Here is a 16,326-nt window from a genome sequence, read left to right on the forward strand (position 1 = left end):
TTCAGATTTAAGGTGGGAGTTTCATTGGTAAAAAATAATTTATAATAATAATAATTAACTTCTTTTCAGACTCATGGCAAAGAGTCTATGATATTCATTACAAATCTCTGGTGTATTTTTTGGTACAGTCTACAGGTAGAAATGAACTTAATGACAAATACAGAACAGTTTGACCTGGGAGAAAGCACAAATCACTGAGCAGGTGTCAAAGTCAGAGCAGGGCAGAGGAGGGAGGCTGCGGTGACACAGAGGCAATCGGCTCTGGTCTACTCTAATACCACCGGAGCCATGTGACTGAAGCAGTAATAGCACAGTCAGCACGCCTCAAACACCCGAGTCAGCCTCTATCAGTAGACACGCAGGGGAAACCATGCCAGGGTGAAGAACACAAAATCTATGTACAGCGTTGAACAAAATGAAGACGCCGCTGCAAAATGAGCGGTTTCTCTGGTCTTACAGGAGTTGGGCAAAGCTGAACTCACTGATGTGGTAGTCCTGAACTCTTCCCAAATTGAAACAGAAGTCTGTTATGAATATGAACTCCTCTTTGTATTCTTTGAGGACTGAAATCACTGCTTCTGAATTGATACGTGTCATAATGTGCAAAGGAATGGTCTAAAGTGGGATATTTGAAAGAATTGTCAGTAGTTAAATTAAAGCAAATTTAGTAGGGGTTGTGTTTTTCCCCCCTGAGCTGTTTAGTCATATATGACTAAACAGGCTTACCAAGTAGTTTTAAAACCTTTTAAACCTTCAGATAAAGCTTGCGTTGGCAAATCCACCCAATTTATTCTACACAAACTGACGTAGTTCTGTAGTTACAGCCCCAGCACAGAATAGTGACTACCATCGCCATCTTGTGGCTAAAAAGGAGGCGCACAACCACAAGACTCGTAGAGGTAGCAATGAAAGTCAAAACCAAGTTAAAGTTGACATTTTATTAGCCTCTTAAAACACATTATATATATATATAAAAAAAACTATTTAAATCAATTTATTCCAGTGTACTAAAATATTCTTAAAACATGGATTAGACACTGACCCTGTGGATTTTACATTTTTTTGTACACATTGTTTAAGGGTGGAGACTAAAGACTTTTTCAAAACATAACTGCTACTCAGAGTCGGCCACTCTGTCAAAGTCCAGATCCCGTTTGGGAAGGACGGCCTGGTACAGAGACGTGCCCCTGGCTTGTATAAAGGTCATGGTCATTTTCTTCTTGGTGATCTCAACGTGGGCAAAGCCACCTAGGGTCGAGGCCTTGCCGGTGAAGAACTTGAGGGAGTTATGGGGAACGTGTTTGCGATGGCGTACGTCAGGGTCCATGAAGTTCCCAGCGCCACTGACCACGTAGCCAATTCCAGACTCCTTCAGATACTACAGAGGCAGAGAAATGTACACACGTAATTAATGAAACCACTAGGAGGGGGAAAAGAGATTTTTCGATGACCGGGCTGAGTAGTCCTTTACGGTGCCAGTGCGGTTAGTACGTTTATTTTATTTTATTCATTCATCTCTTGAAAATCTGTGTGTTTTTTTTTTTTTTTACAAGTGTTTGTAAACCCCCCCCCCCCCCCCCCCCCCCCCTTTTCTTTCCTACTGTGAGGCGCATTGTGTTACTTCCTTGTATGAAATGCGCCGTACAAATAAAGTTGATTTGATTTGATTAAAAAAGCCTTTGAAAGAAAGAAACACCAACCTGTAGGTTATGGTCATGGCCGCAGAAGTAGGCTGTAGCCTTGTACTTGACCAGGAGGGGGCGCAGCTTCTTCAGCAGGCAGTCAGTCGGGCCGTGCTCAGAGATGGACCACACAGGGTAGTGGCCAGCGACGAGGAGGAAGTCAGCCTTGGAGCGGGCGAGGCGATCCTGCAGCCAGGCCAGCTGTTGGTTGGCAAGGGTGCCATGGGGACCACGGGGCTTCTCGTTCAGAAAGTCATCGGTTTTACCACACAGCAGAACCGTGTCCAACATGAGGATGGTCACAGTGCTGTCCGTCTGAGGGATGCGGAAGTTCAGCTCGTAGTAGTAGTACGGGAATTGCCTGAGGGTTGGGCAACAAGCAGGTTCAAAGACAGGCAGTTTTTCCCCAGTTTCACCACAACATGCAAGTCACAGACAAGGGGCTCACCATCTCTTGGACACCTTTGTGTAATCAATTTGAGCCTGGACGTTCCCTGCATGGTCATGGTTGCCAGCAACGACAAACCATGGGACGTACAGAGACTTGGCAGTGTACACTCGCTCGAAGGTCTCCTGAAAGGCCCAGAAATCAAGTCATTCCACAGTACAGAGACAAGCAACAACAATAAACAACAGTGGACCAAAAGCGTGGGCGCGAACCTCAAACCTGGGGTCATTGACATCAGTCACCCCCTTGTAATAAAAGTTGTCTCCCAGGGCGAGAATAAAATCTGCTCCCATGTTCTCAGCAACTCTGCCCATCTCAACAGCCGTGGCCTTCTCAATGGGGGTGATGTAGGGAGGGTAGGGGAGGCCTCCCCAGTCTCCAAGTGCCAGGAAGCGAATAGATGACCGGTTACCTGAAGATGCACAAAGGGGCATTGCCTGAAGACACGTTTTTCCAAACAGAAAAATATTAAAGTATAGAGAACTTGCAATTATAAGGGAGCTTATCCAGGCTATTGGCATCTGCAAATCAGGATACCTCTGCCCAGTCAGTGAAGACTCAACTCACCACACTAAATTAACTGATAGTAGATTAAGGAAGCACAATACTTACTGCCTATGCCTTCAAGGTCAACATATGAGGTTGGGTAGCAAAGGGTGACTGGTAGAACAGCGAGCAGGACGGTTAGTAGTGGTGCAGCCATCTGTGCAGAAGACAAGAAGTTCACGTAAGACTACCTTCTACCAGGTCCTATCTCCACCACTCTCTACTCACTGTGCCCCCCAGCCCTCCCTTTTAAAGCCAAATCTTAGCTGCCTGTTAATCAGCAACACCTGGGTCTACAACACACAAGCCAACCAGCTCTTGGCTAACACTGATTGATCATCAGGATCATTGGCCTGAGGCAATGAGGAGTGGACAGCAAGTCATCAGAGGGAAATTTGGTAAAAAGGGAAAATACAGTGGAGTGAAACTAATTGGCCAATGTGAAACACCACTTATCTGAGTTGGAAGTGTGGTAATGTTTTAAATTCCAGACACGCCTACCAACTAGCTCAAGTTAAAAAGAGATCCTAGCATCCTAGTGACAAATAGCCATACCAAAACCACAACACAGGAGCAGAACTAGTACAGTCCAGCTGTACCAGACAGAATGTAGAAGACAGATGTACATGGTTAAATATTAATTCAAATTAATATATCACTTTACTACAAAATGATTTATTTTGCACATGGCCTAATTACATTCAATTATAGGTGACACAGAGTCTTTCTGCCATCATAAAAAATGAAAATAAATAAATACATGTTTCTACACTGCAAATATCACATTTTTTTCCCTTTCTGATTGAGACCTGTCATTGTATTTAGACACAGTCTATTGTATTTTGCATTTATTGGCACGGAGACGCACAGAGCGCAGATGTACAGCAGAACGACATCATTACTGTAGGTTTATCATTTTATATTTGATAAGACAAAAACGACTTCACCTCTGACTGACTCCAAATGGTAAATCTCTTTGACTAAACATGAATCTAGCAGTCGTGCAGAGGCGTCTGACTCACTGTGAGTGGTAGAAGTCCCCAGTGGTCGTCCTCGAGAGGAAATGTCTTTATAGTGGTCACCCTCCAACACTCTCCTGTAAGGGCCGTCTCTAAGCAGCAACTTATATCAGCCTCCTGTTAAAGGGTGTGTGTGTGTGTGTGTGTGTCTTGGAGATCACAGTCACAGCGTGAGAATGCCATGTGGGAAAAGCGTGTTCACACTGACTCAGTCTCCATGCCGGAGCGTCACTCCAGGTACATGTGACCAAGCCACAAGCAAACAGCTGGAGCCCACATTGGTTCACTCTGTGGCTACTTTGATTTTCTGTCACGGGGGTTTATCTATCTTTTCCGCTCGGGGGTCAAATTCTTCACTGAAACTTGATACCCTAAAGAGGAAGTAGGGTCAACATGATACTGGTGATTAGATAAGCAAACAGACCCAATTATCTGTTTAACTGTCAAGTCCCTTTGGATGTTCTTTGGATGTCACTTAGATTGTTGTAGTTTTCAGCATTCTTTTGCGTAAAGCAACTTAAAGATCTTAGTAGCAAGTAATGATGGCAGGTATCTATGTGAAGAAATCCAAACCTTGGCTATTGGATTCATGTGCAATATGGATTAGTAGAAGAAGCTTTTCAATTGATTGGTGAAAACAAATGGTTGGTCTTCACAAAAAGACAGAAGTGTCTTGTCCACTCAATTTGCCATGTTCCCTAAATGTGCCCTCGGGTTGGGTTTGGTTTGAAGCTTCAACCGAATGTTTTTAGGGTTGTGGATTCAACCGACTTTCAAAATGATTAATACTCAGCTGGGTAAGGAATGTCTGCAATACTCACAGGTTCGTTACTACTGTATTAATTAGTCATTTCAAAGTGCCACAGCTGCAACATTTAGCAAATAAGTGCAAATTGGCAGCTCAACCTAGTTCAGAAGTTTACAAACTAAACCCGCTCACCCATGTGGGTCAGTCTCTAAGCCACTCATTAGCTTTTAGATCATTTCAATTTTTCTGAAATCATGCAACACAACATTAAAGACTGAATGAAAATACAAAACTCTTTATTATTTAGAAACCTCATTAAATTTGAAACAACTTGGAAAACAACAACAAACTATCCATTTGTTAAGAAAAGTCTGATCGTTCTGTACTTAGTTTGGAAAGATCTTGCCACTTGGCTACATTCACAAAAAAACAAATCATTAACCCGAGAATGTGACTGAATTTGATACAAAATAAAGTCAGCAGCAGTGGCTTGACCCACTACACACCTTCTTATGTACAACAGCTTCGGTGCCCAGCCCGTTAAACACACTGATCACAAAAGAGGGGGGGGGATGACAAACCTTTTGCCCCCCCCTCCCCCAAACGGAAAATAAAAGATTTTTTTAACACATGCTGACTTCCTCTTTTCCCAGATAGGAACAGAATCCTGACCAGTCACAGTTTATAATTCATTTCCGTTACAATCAATTTCCAGACAGACACATCTTATAAATATCAACAGATGATATGGGAAAAAACTGGTAATAAAAGCCGAGAGACGGGACCTGCAGTTAAGCCTCGCTGAAATAGCGAAGAAGCTAAATCAAACCAAATTCTGGAACATCACCTAGAACAAACAACGCATGGACCTTGATCAAAAAATGATAATGAAAAAAAACAAAAAAAACTAAACAAAAAAAAACAAAAAAACAAACAAACAAAAAAAAGAAATCAGAAAAGAGAAAGCCATGCTTGATTTGAGATGCTGTACATTTGATTTGAAGCGAGTGAGCTCATTCCCAGCACTGAAAGCACAGTGAGGGTAGATCACGGCTGCAGGCCATCTATTTGTAGGTGTATGTGGATCCGGTGGCATAGCCCCCGATGTTGGGATAGGCTGACTGGCTGTAGCCGTAGCCCTGAGCTCCTGGCACGCCGTAGGACATCTGGCCGGCATAAGCTGTAGGGGGAGATGATGCAGGACAATGGCAGAAGGAATTAAAGGCTGTAGATTTCATTCAATCTTCATCACACTGCTAGCTATGAACATAAATAGCAAATAACTAAACCAGTCAATGTAAAGCAATCATACCTGGGTAACTAAACCAGTCAATTGGTGATGTGTAGCACAGCTGACGGACATTTACGCTCACTTACTAGCACTAAAACTGCTCATAACATGACAGCATCCCTCAGACAGCCTAACCCAGACCCTGTGCAGTGCTCACCTCCATAGCTGTAGTCCGTGGCGGTTGGAGCCTCTGCCGTGTGCCGGGGGTAACCGTACCCATAGTCAGGCCCCACCACTGGAGGCTGAGTGGCCGAGGGCTTCTTGTAGGGGGCGTAGGTTTGGCTGTAAGGGGCTGGGTAGGCGGTGGTGGCAGGGGCGGCAGCTTTGGGGCCAGAGGCGGTCACCACCGTGCTGCTGGCGTAGCTGCCGTAGCCAGACATGTAGGAGGCCAACGCTGGGCCGCCCGCAGCAGCAGTAGAGGAGGCGGCGGCTCGGGCCTCGGAGACGCTGGTCGGGGCTCCGGTGCTGGTGGAGGTTGGGTCTGGTGGAGGATGGGCAGGACAGAGGAAGGACTGAGTTAGCGGAGAAGACTAGACCCAAACCCCCAAGGTCATAGAGTGGGAAACTAAGGGGACGTACCGTAAGTGCTGCTGTACATGGGCGTGGAGGTGCTGTCGTAGCCGTAGGTTCCCATACCACCAGCTGAAACAGATCATCAGGGACACAAACATGAGGTCACACTCGTGTGAGAGGTGAGGTCAGAGGTCAGTCTGGTGGGGGAGGACTCCAGTCAGGAGGAGGGGAGTGAGGAGAGGAGGTCAGTGCTGTGGAGGTCAAAGGTCAGTCTGGTGGATGGCTGCTGCCTCACCTGAGTAGTTGGTGGTGGTGTGGTTCAGGCCCCGCCCCCGGCCCCGCCCCCTGCCGCGAACAGCTCCTGCCTGAGCACCGAAGCCTGAGCCATACTGCTGGGGGAGACAGACAGACAGACAGACAGACAGACAGACAGACAGACAGACAGACAGACAGACAGACACAGACAGACAAACAGAACACCCTCATGTTAGGAGTCGCCTTTTTACTGAATCTGTGATTGGGATTTAAGACAGTAGCAAATAAAGAGTGGGGAAACTTGGAATTTAAGAAAAAATATGCTTTTAATGGTACATGACAACTCAAAGAGAATACATGTTTAATGGTACATGACAACTCAAAGAGAAAAGGAGCTCTGTCTGCTTTACCATGGGAGGTTTCTTCTTCTTAAAAGGGACGCTGGCCTGCATGACCTTCTCCAAGGCGGCCATGGCTGCGTTGGCTTTGGCCAGCTTCTTACTCGAACCCGTGCCCTGGAACTTCTGCCCATCAACCTCCACCTGACACAGACAGACAGACAGACAGACAGAAGACAGTTTAGATCAATAATTCCAGCAAACACTGTCTAGTAATCATATTCCAGCATATGTGCTCTGCTGAGTTTGTTATGGTACGCTACACTCCTAACTGTGCAACTAGTGTCACATGATGATGGTGTGTGTGTGTGTGTGTGTGTGTGTGTGCGTGTGTGCGTGCTGTATGATGCACCTCCCTCCCTGACTCTGTCGAATCATTTAGGGATGCTAATGTCTGTTTTAGTACGCAGAAGCAGAATTATGACCACACTAAAGAACCTAGTGCTTGCAAAGGTACATTTACAACGTAGCATCAAAGCCGTTTTGATGGGCTTTTATTTTGAGTTGTCAAATCTAGGCCACGTCCAGACCCTGAGGGGAGTAGAAGTAGGTTGGCACTCCTTACCATCAAGGACATCAGGAACAAGCACCATCTCAAACACACACTAGTGTCTCTTAATGATTCGACAGAGTGCAGGAAGGGAGGTGCATCATACAGCGTGCACACACACACACACACACACACACACACACACACACACGATGTGACACTAGTTGCACAGTTAGGAGTGTAGTTTACCGTAACAAACTCAGCAGTACACATATGCTGAAATATGATAACTAGACAGTGTTTGCTGGGATTATTGATCTATGGGTCAAACAAACTCAGTCTCAGTCTTTCCGAAAGCAAATCGGACACATACCTTTACAATTTATTTTTAAATTGTAGGCGCTCTTTCTTGAAGACAGATATTAATTAATAAACATTTGATAAATCATGTTAGTTCCAGTTAGCTCCCATGTAGCAAACTTTTGAGTTTACCCTCTTAACGCCATCGATCATCACAGGATCCGTTTGAAAACTGCTCTGACAAAGAAGTCCATATATGGGCAAAATATGGCTGCGTTTTGCAATTCATCTTCAGAGGCTTCAGAGGTACTTAAAAGGGAATAGCATCTTAACATTTCAGATGTTCAAATACTGGGTGTTTAATTCATCAAGAAAAAAAGGCTGAGGTGTCTTAAGGAGAGATTTGAGATTCAAAAGGCTCCTGACAATCTGTGGAGTTTGTGCGAGGACATGCTGCGGTCACTGCCGCAGCCACTAGCATTGTGGTGTTTAATGGAGTTGCCATGCCGACTGACCTCGATGACGAAACTCTTGATGTGACTGCTGCCCGTCTCGGACACCAGCTCGTACTTGAGGCCTCGGCGCAGCTCGTTGAGCTCCATCACCGGGTTCTTGCCGTGCTTGGTGAGGATGGGGCCAGCCTGGAAGGCAGACTGCGCCTGCTGCATGGAGAAATCAAAGAAATACAATTCAAGTACTGTATTGTTTCCATCATCTCCAATTGTTTCCATTATTTAAAGGAAAAATGATTCAAAATGATTCAAAATGATGCATTTGTACACCACAGTAACAAGTCTATTCATGGCCACCTCATGTCAGAGTGGGCAGTGCACTCCATCTGCCTCTACTACATTGAGGGGATGATGATGATGAAACACCAGTGCGAGTGTCTGAGTAGTGGGTGGTTCTACCCTAACTCTCACCTCAGTGCTCTCCTCTGGTGCTGAGGCAGGAGCAGGAGCTGGAGCTGGTGCTGGTGCTGTGGGCACGACAGGCGGCTCCTCCTGCTCCTCCTTGACTACGGGGTGTATTGGGGCCGCTGCCTTCTTGTCCGGAGCCAGACGAACACCCAACCCCTCCAGAGCCTGAGGGCAGAGCACAGACACAGACACCGTCACCAAGGAGACAAAAGACAGCTGGACTTCATCTAGCAGCTTCTCAGAGTCTCAAGTAGCCGCTCAATAACCCTCAAAACACACACACACACACTCACTTTCTGGGCCACCTGCAGCTTGGCCAGGCGCTTGGAGGGCCCGGAGGCCTCGTAGGTCTTGCCATCGATGTCCACAGCCATGGTGAAGACAGGCATGTGCACGGGGCCCGTCTGGGAGACCAGCCGGTACAGGAGGCCCGGGCGCATCTTATTGAGCTTCAGCATGACCACGGAGCTCTGAGGAAGGGTGCTCTGCTCCGCTGCGGTGGCTGCAGGGAGGAACCGCACAGATACAGATCATCATCAGGGCAAACACCTGAACTACACAACTGGTCCACACACATAGACACAGATACGGATCATCATCAGCACACACACCTGAACTACACAACTGGTCCACACATAAGATACGGATCATCGGCACACACACCTGAACTACACAACTGGTCCACACATAGACACACATGGAAGAAGAGTTACTGTACAAGCTGTTGATGTCTTTTAAATAACCAACTGGCTGGATCACTTCAGTTTAGTCAAATATCATCTCCCAGTCCTAAATAGGTCATTTGACAGGTATGATCAATCTTGCATTGTTCACAGTGAATTCCTGCTGTAGGCCTGTGGTAAACTCCCTTTCAGGCCTTCATGAAGATTAAAAACTCTTCCAGATAAACACAATTCGTGACCATGCTTTTTAAATTAATTAAAAACAGAACATTTTACAAAAAAGTAATAACTTTTGCAGGTCAAAATAGTGTCAGAGTCTGGCTGTTTACATACGTTTCTTCAGAGGCTTCTGAAATTTCTTCTTCTTGTTTGGGATGCTGATATCAATTCCATCTTCAATGGGTCTCTTCGATGGTGGGGCCGGCATTAGCTCCACAGGCTTACGGACTAATATATGACACAATAAAAATGTCATGTTTTTACATACATCTCTGCATGCATTTCTACACACTTAAATACCTGTACACTGTTACACTGACCTACCCCTTTCTGTTATAATTAGTTATCTACAAATTAGTAGATTAGTAGGTAAATGAATTGTTTGGCCATTACTGTGATCTCTGAATGAAGACCCGAGGGAAGCCTACCCATACCTCCTCCACCCAGCACCCTCCCTCGGGCGGCCTTGGGTGTGTAATTGAGTCGCTTCATACCCAGCACCGTGTGAAACTGTCCGAACGCAACCAGTCTTAAGGCTTTCTGTACGGTGAGAGAGAGAGAGAGAGAGAGAGAGAGAGAGAGAGAGCAGAACACAAACACATCCACTGGCTTTAATGTCAAACTCTACCTTTTACTGACATTGTACATTTCAAATCATACAGTGGGTGCTTTTTTCCCCCTAAAGAGAAGTGGAGTGTAGAGAAGCTTCCCTGAGGAGCTGTTTACTACAGTGACACTAAACTCCCCCAGAAGGGTGAAGACCCTGACAGCAGCCTACTGCTCCAACCAACGCACTCGTCTGTCAAGGCCCGAGGACTCAACCCAGTGGGACCCCATCCCTGCACACAGGACACAAGCGTTTGAATCGGTTCCCTCAGCAGCCTCTCTACTCACTTGGGCGCTTGCAGTAAGTTCCTCTCGCTCCTGGCCGGTCATGTGGCCGGCGGCGTCGGTGGGCTCTGACTCACAGGGGTCTTTGAGGCCTGGGCCGTCTGGACATGGAGACCGTGCGTTAGTTCACAGAGCATTTCGAAATCACTCCTTCACAGAAGCACTCACTGACCACCGGAGGGAAAAAACACCTGCCTTCGAGCAGGATTCCAGACGACACGCACTCAAGGACGCGGCGAAGCGCTTCAGCGACTCCCAAAGACCTCTCGCAGGTCCTGATGGCCTTTTCACACAGCAGCTCCAGGGCCTTGAGCAAGGAAAAGACAGAAAGTGGCATGTTAGTAAAAAAACTCATCACATTTGGCTCTTCTCCAAAGTCTCCAGTAGAGTAGAACACCTCTACTGCATACTGCGTACTACATACTGCATACTACATACTGCATACTGCATACTGCGCTCACTGCACCCCCCCATCCTTTCAGAGGGAACCAGGAAGGAATACAGGTGCAGATGTCTCTCATACTGCGTACTACATACTGCATACTGCGCTCACTGCACCCACCCATCCTTTCAGAGGGAACCAGGAAGGAACGCAGGTGCAGATGTCTCTCATGATGCGGATGACCACCACGCAGGACTTCAGCTCATTCACTCTGGCCTGGGAACCAAACGGGGAAGAAAAGGCGTCAGCTTTGCACAGTTACGTCTTCATCCGTTAGCTTCTACTGCAAGGATCCTCTAAACAAATCAAGCCAGTGGAGCGTGGTACTTTTTAGGAGCTTTAAGCCTTTATAAATCAGGGAATTGTAGGGGTTGTTTTGAAGGCCAAACAAAAGGACAGACCTGTTGTCAAATGTGTATTTCTTAACGTCTTAAGACCCACGTTTGCTTTATGCATTTGAAGGCACGGTCCTGTTTAGATTAACATTTGACATGCTGTTACGACCGTATCAAAACGATCTCAAACGCTTCAGGGAGTAGTTCACCCACATTTCACATGATCATTTGCAAACATTCCTACATTTAGACATGTTAACTGGCTGGAAGGGTCTTACCATTACTGGCCATCTACACACAACACTATGAAGCTGAAATGAATCTGACAAAGTGAGGAAGTCACACAACCAGAGAGAGACAAACCGGCACAGAAAGAAGCAACAAAACAGCTTGATATGTTGAATCATGAAACACCCCATGACAGTACTGCTAATATTAGAAATTTACCAGGAACTGCGAACTCAGAATAATTATTGAGCTGCTACTGTGAAATACATTCTGCACAAAGCATACACCCCCACTGATCTATAGACACGGCCCCTCTAACACTTACAGGATGGCAGGATATGAAATGATGGGTGAACTACTCATGAAATACACATCTGATTCAGGTCTGGGAGGTCCTGTCATTTAATCAAACAGCGTGACAAGTAAAGGCAGGGTGCAAACCTGGAACCACTTGGTGTGGCGGAGAGACGCCAAGGCATCCAGGCATTTCTGCCTGTCCAGGGCGTCCGGTGGAGGGCTGACCGATTGCATTTCTATTGGCGAGTGGAATGAGAAGACAAGGCACAGTTTGACCAAGCGGGGTTCTGTTACATGTCCCAGGGGAAGAGGCAGTGTTGCCATGCCACTGGCACCCAGAGTGAGAGGGGGGGGAGGGGCTCCTAACCAATGTACTGTGGCACCCACGCCCTCCTACTTATGACTGATGCAGTTTAATGTGCAACTCACTGTGCCAAAGGAAATGGCAAGCCACTGCCTTAAAGGAGTGCAGATTATTAAAAGACACCACTCTTGCGATATACTACATATTATATTACTCTGATTGTTGCACTACACACTGCCAAAGGTGGAGCCCCTCCCCTCTCCCTCTTTTTAAGGTATACTGCTTTTCCCCTTCAAAGACAGACAGCATCCAGTTGGTCAAAGGTCCAGCATCCCTAAAAGTGGACAGACTTGAAGATTTGGATAAAATAATCAGATTTTTGAACACAAGCAACAATATTCAAAAGTAAAACGACTGAATACCAAACAGGTCCTTACTGCAGCAAAACAAGACTGATTTGTGGACTCATACGAGACTTGCTAGAGCAAAGTTTCATTAAGGCTTGATTTCATTTTACTCCATGACACTAAAAAAGAAACTAAAGAAATCTAAATTAAAATGAAAAGCAAACAAGCAAAATTCAAAAGCCCTATCAAGTACAATGTCTGCCAATGAATGAGTCCACCTCATTCAAGTTCACAAATCTACAAATGAACTGTGTCAATTTCACGTAGCATTTTTTGCTGCAATACAAACCATTTGAACAACTTTAAAAAGTAAAGCACACGCGTGTATTTCGCACTCTGGAAATTTATGTCTCGAAAAAGCCTACCTAGAAACGCTAGGAACCAGCAACGAACGAGATTCGACTGAAAAGAGCAACGAGGTTGGGTACTTGAGTACTACGGCACCCGTGTCAAAGCTACAGGAGGGAAAGAAAAACTCCCGGAGCAATGGTCAACAACACTGAGACACATGGAGTTGTGCTTCTCTTTTGCACCACTAGAGGCCAAAAAGACATCATGAGCCCGGCTCATCTGGACCTACCTCCATGCTCGGCCTGCTGCCTGACTTCTGGGGAGGTCACGTGGACCACGAGGGTCAGCACTGGTTCTGTTGCAGTCTTGATCTTAATGCAGGCCTCCTTAGGACACGGCGTGACAGTATAGTCCTCATCGGCGATGCTCTGTCAGCAGAGGAGAATCTGGGCTCAGAGTTCTACACATGTCAGTTTTTCTTTAACGTGTATGTGCCATAAATGTCTGTCCGGGGGGGGCCAAAACATTTCTATGGCGCTGGTGATACCTTCAGCTGTAATGAGAGTTTGCCCGTCACCATCATGACCAGGGAATTGGTGGGGATGTCTTTACACAGCAGCACCAGCTCCAGCTCCAGATCGTCCTTCAGCAGCAAGCCCTTGGCCACCAGGCCCACTCGGAACACCCCGTGCAAGGTGCGGGAAGGCTCGCTTTGGGGGAGAAGAAAGAAGCAGTTAACACGCATTCATGTTCCAGCACCCTTTCGTGCCATTGAGGTTTTTTCACATGCTGGCACATACTTCATTCGTCCTCTTTGAGCAGACCCCAGGTCAGTCTGGAGCAGAATCCTAAGCCCCAAGGTAAACGTGTGGCTGCTTGATGCCCCCTAACCCTGACTGCCAGGGCATCCCTTCTCGCTCACCTCTCAGCAGACCGCATCATATCCTGCTCGTTCATCCAATCAGCCACAGCCTTCAGGCCACACTCCACATGTCCCACCATGGTCTGCACAGCCTCCAGCTCCTCTGCCGGGGGGTAGATATCGGTGTGCTTCATCATCATGTAACGGTCCGCACTGGCAAACAAGCGGTTGGGTGGTGCGGGGGGCTGTCAGAGAGATGGATGAGGGAACGGGGAGAGGAACGCTGTCATTAAACGTGCCAGGTAGACAATGCACTGCACAGTGGGGGAAGAAAAAATGCTATATTTCACACATTCAAATTCCTCAATTATGTCAATTCAATTATTTATTATGTCGTTCTTCTGAATAGTGGGATATCTCTGACTTTGCTATGAGCTTGTGATTTGTTTGGAAAATCTGACACAGCTAAACATATCCAGTGTCTGGTCAAATTCTTGGCAACATGTGATTCCAGACTTTGGCATGACTGCATCTTGCCATTTCTGAAAATGTGATTACCAAAAACAGTTAGGATGAGGAGAAATGTTTAGACATAATATTTACACCTTTGATCAAGCCAGTTTTTAAATCACGGACAAAATATACCACAGCTCAACACAATTATGTAACCCATGTGCAGGCAAGGTCAAAGTTCAATGTGGAGAGCTTACGGCTTGTGGGGCAAAGGCATGCTGATTCTCCTGCTCATGGATGGCTGCAATGTAATCATTGTACTTTCTGAGCTCCTCGTCATAGTACAGGCAGTCATACCAGTAACGCAGATCCTCATACCTGACAGGAGTAGACCACATTAGCTCAACAGATAAGCTCACGCTACTTTATCACAAATGGATTGCACTGTCTGCAGTAAATGCATCATTGTGGACATACAGTATACAAGATCATACACTCTGAAATAGACCAAACCAATTATCATTTGCACACATGTTTAGAGACTGCTTTAAGTATATTCATATTCTGTATAAAGGAGGCGGAGTGAGACAGCCTTTGTCAATGATTGCTTGTATAAAAGAACCAAAAAAAAGGAAAAAGTAAGTGAACATGTACCCTCGTACAAAAAGACCATGATTACCTGTCAAAATCGTGAGGGTGTAGTCGGTGGCCATCTTCTATTAAACTATCCCAGTATAAGAGTTCCTCATAGGCCTTCTTCTCATCCCAAAGCGACGGTTCGGTCTGCATTTTTGTCTTCCTTTAACCGAAGCACACTTACCACCTCTCTTCTGTAATGAGACAGAACATACAAGTTCAACTCAGACATCAGCTTTGCAAAGGCGAAAAAAGAGGAGAAATAAAATGTATCGCAGGAGATTAATAACTGACAAGCTTTTGGAGTAACTTATTGGAAAGCTGTTCCTGGTGTTATGAGCTAGCTAGCTAACGTTTATAACAGTAACGTTGCTTTAGACATAACCATAACAGTTTGTTGGCTAACATTATCTAAAGTTGCTTCAACAGACTCAAATTTCACCACATAATTTAATATTCCAATCCCAATGACACTGAGATCTTGTCATACATTCCCCATCACATTTACTGTCCTGTCGAATGGTGTATCCAATAGCTAACGTTAGATAGTTACCAATAACTTAGTTGTTAGCTTGCAAATTATGCTAGGTGAACTAAACGTATAACGTTACAGATACGATAACGTCAAACACTAAAGTTAACGTTAGTTTTCCAAAACAATTAGAAATCACCCTCTATGTTTTTGTTACTAATGATAAAACACAAAACTGGACTAAATGTATAATGACTGACATCACCTGGAGATACCGGGTTAGACAGCTAGCTAACATTTGTTAGCCTAAATAACATGTTGCTAGCTATCTTGCAAGCTAATAGGGCAACCTGAGCTAGCGAGCTAATGCAGCCATACAGATTAGCCGTAAGATTTCCACTACAGTCAGAGCACTTCCTCGACCTACGAGGAGAGCCACACTGCCTATAGCTCCCATGGCGGTTTTAAGTGGCTGTATACAGTAGGATAGCTTTGTTGAGTTGTTGTTGTTTATGACATTGTTGATGTCATGCAATGATACACTCACCTCCGCTCCTTCAGTAGTCCTTACCCGCCTACTCCTACACACGTGAGGGTTTCTCCTTCCATCTGCGATGTAAAAGTAGGGGAGGGGAGTGGGAACTTCCGCCCCTAGTGGTTGCATCCCACGCAGCCCCAGTACAGTAAGGTGATATTTCTGATATTTCACTTGATTTTACTTGAGGGGCCACTTTGACCCCTACGTCCTGTGATGCTTGTTAACACTATCTTTTATCTCTACTGAAAAATACTGTGTTTATTTGTGAGAAATATCTGTACCACCAACCGTTTTATTTAATAAATCATTCATGTTATTCTACCTACAGTGCTCACTGGTTACATGTCCTAATTACTTAATCAATTAGTAATTTGTGTTGATAGCTGCTGCATTCTACATGCATTTGATCCTTAAGGCAGATTTATGGTCGTCCATTTACGGAGACACGGAGAGCCCTCTCCGACGTTGCAAACCCTCTCCGAGCACCTCTCCGTGGCCTGACATGCACCTCCCAAATTTTGTAACTGTCCCACGGAGACCCCAGGGCTGTTTACCTCGTGGGTAGTAGCATGCTAACATTAGATAGCTGGCTCAGACACCTCGCAAATCCGCTCAGACGTATATTCCAGTTACAATAACCGAGTTTTTACATGTCTAT

The 16,326-nt window shown here is 45.6% G+C and overlaps 2 protein-coding genes across 4 annotated transcripts; both read right to left on the reverse strand.

Annotated features, from left to right (window-relative positions):
* Positions 1 to 995: 995 nt before the first annotated feature.
* acp5a (acid phosphatase 5a, tartrate resistant) lies at positions 996 to 2,915 on the reverse strand. The gene is made up of 5 exons (XM_031563919.1): positions 2,743 to 2,915; positions 2,343 to 2,542; positions 2,131 to 2,255; positions 1,701 to 2,043; positions 996 to 1,378 (listed from the first exon to the last, which is right to left on the reverse strand). Exons 1-5 carry the CDS (start codon positions 2,831 to 2,833, stop codon positions 1,115 to 1,117), a joined length of 1,023 nt encoding a protein of 340 aa, XP_031419779.1. The 5' UTR covers positions 2,834 to 2,915; the 3' UTR covers positions 996 to 1,114.
* Positions 2,916 to 4,722: 1,807 nt separating this feature from the next.
* ilf3a (interleukin enhancer binding factor 3a) lies at positions 4,723 to 15,770 on the reverse strand. 3 transcript variants are annotated; one of them, XM_012831194.3, is made up of 20 exons: positions 15,678 to 15,770; positions 14,702 to 14,852; positions 14,280 to 14,400; positions 13,630 to 13,814; positions 13,255 to 13,417; positions 12,997 to 13,135; positions 11,850 to 11,941; positions 10,966 to 11,061; positions 10,599 to 10,710; positions 10,407 to 10,504; positions 9,947 to 10,052; positions 9,627 to 9,740; positions 8,904 to 9,112; positions 8,614 to 8,775; positions 8,206 to 8,352; positions 6,913 to 7,044; positions 6,543 to 6,639; positions 6,314 to 6,376; positions 5,892 to 6,215; positions 4,723 to 5,623 (listed from the first exon to the last, which is right to left on the reverse strand). In XM_012831194.3, the coding sequence occupies exons 2-20, from the start codon at positions 14,809 to 14,811 to the stop codon at positions 5,508 to 5,510; spliced, it is 2,586 nt and encodes an 861-aa protein (XP_012686648.2). In that variant the 5' UTR covers positions 14,812 to 14,852; positions 15,678 to 15,770; the 3' UTR covers positions 4,723 to 5,507. The 3 variants fall into 3 exon arrangements, with proteins under 3 accessions (XP_012686648.2, XP_031419782.1, XP_031419781.1); XM_031563922.2 differs by having other exon boundaries at positions 6,543 to 6,636; positions 9,941 to 10,052; XM_031563921.2 differs by having other exon boundaries at positions 9,941 to 10,052.
* Positions 15,771 to 16,326: the final 556 nt, after the last annotated feature.

This window comes from Clupea harengus, chromosome 26, assembly GCF_900700415.2.
Source record: "Clupea harengus chromosome 26, Ch_v2.0.2, whole genome shotgun sequence".
Lineage (NCBI taxonomy): Eukaryota > Metazoa > Chordata > Actinopteri > Clupeiformes > Clupeidae > Clupea > Clupea harengus.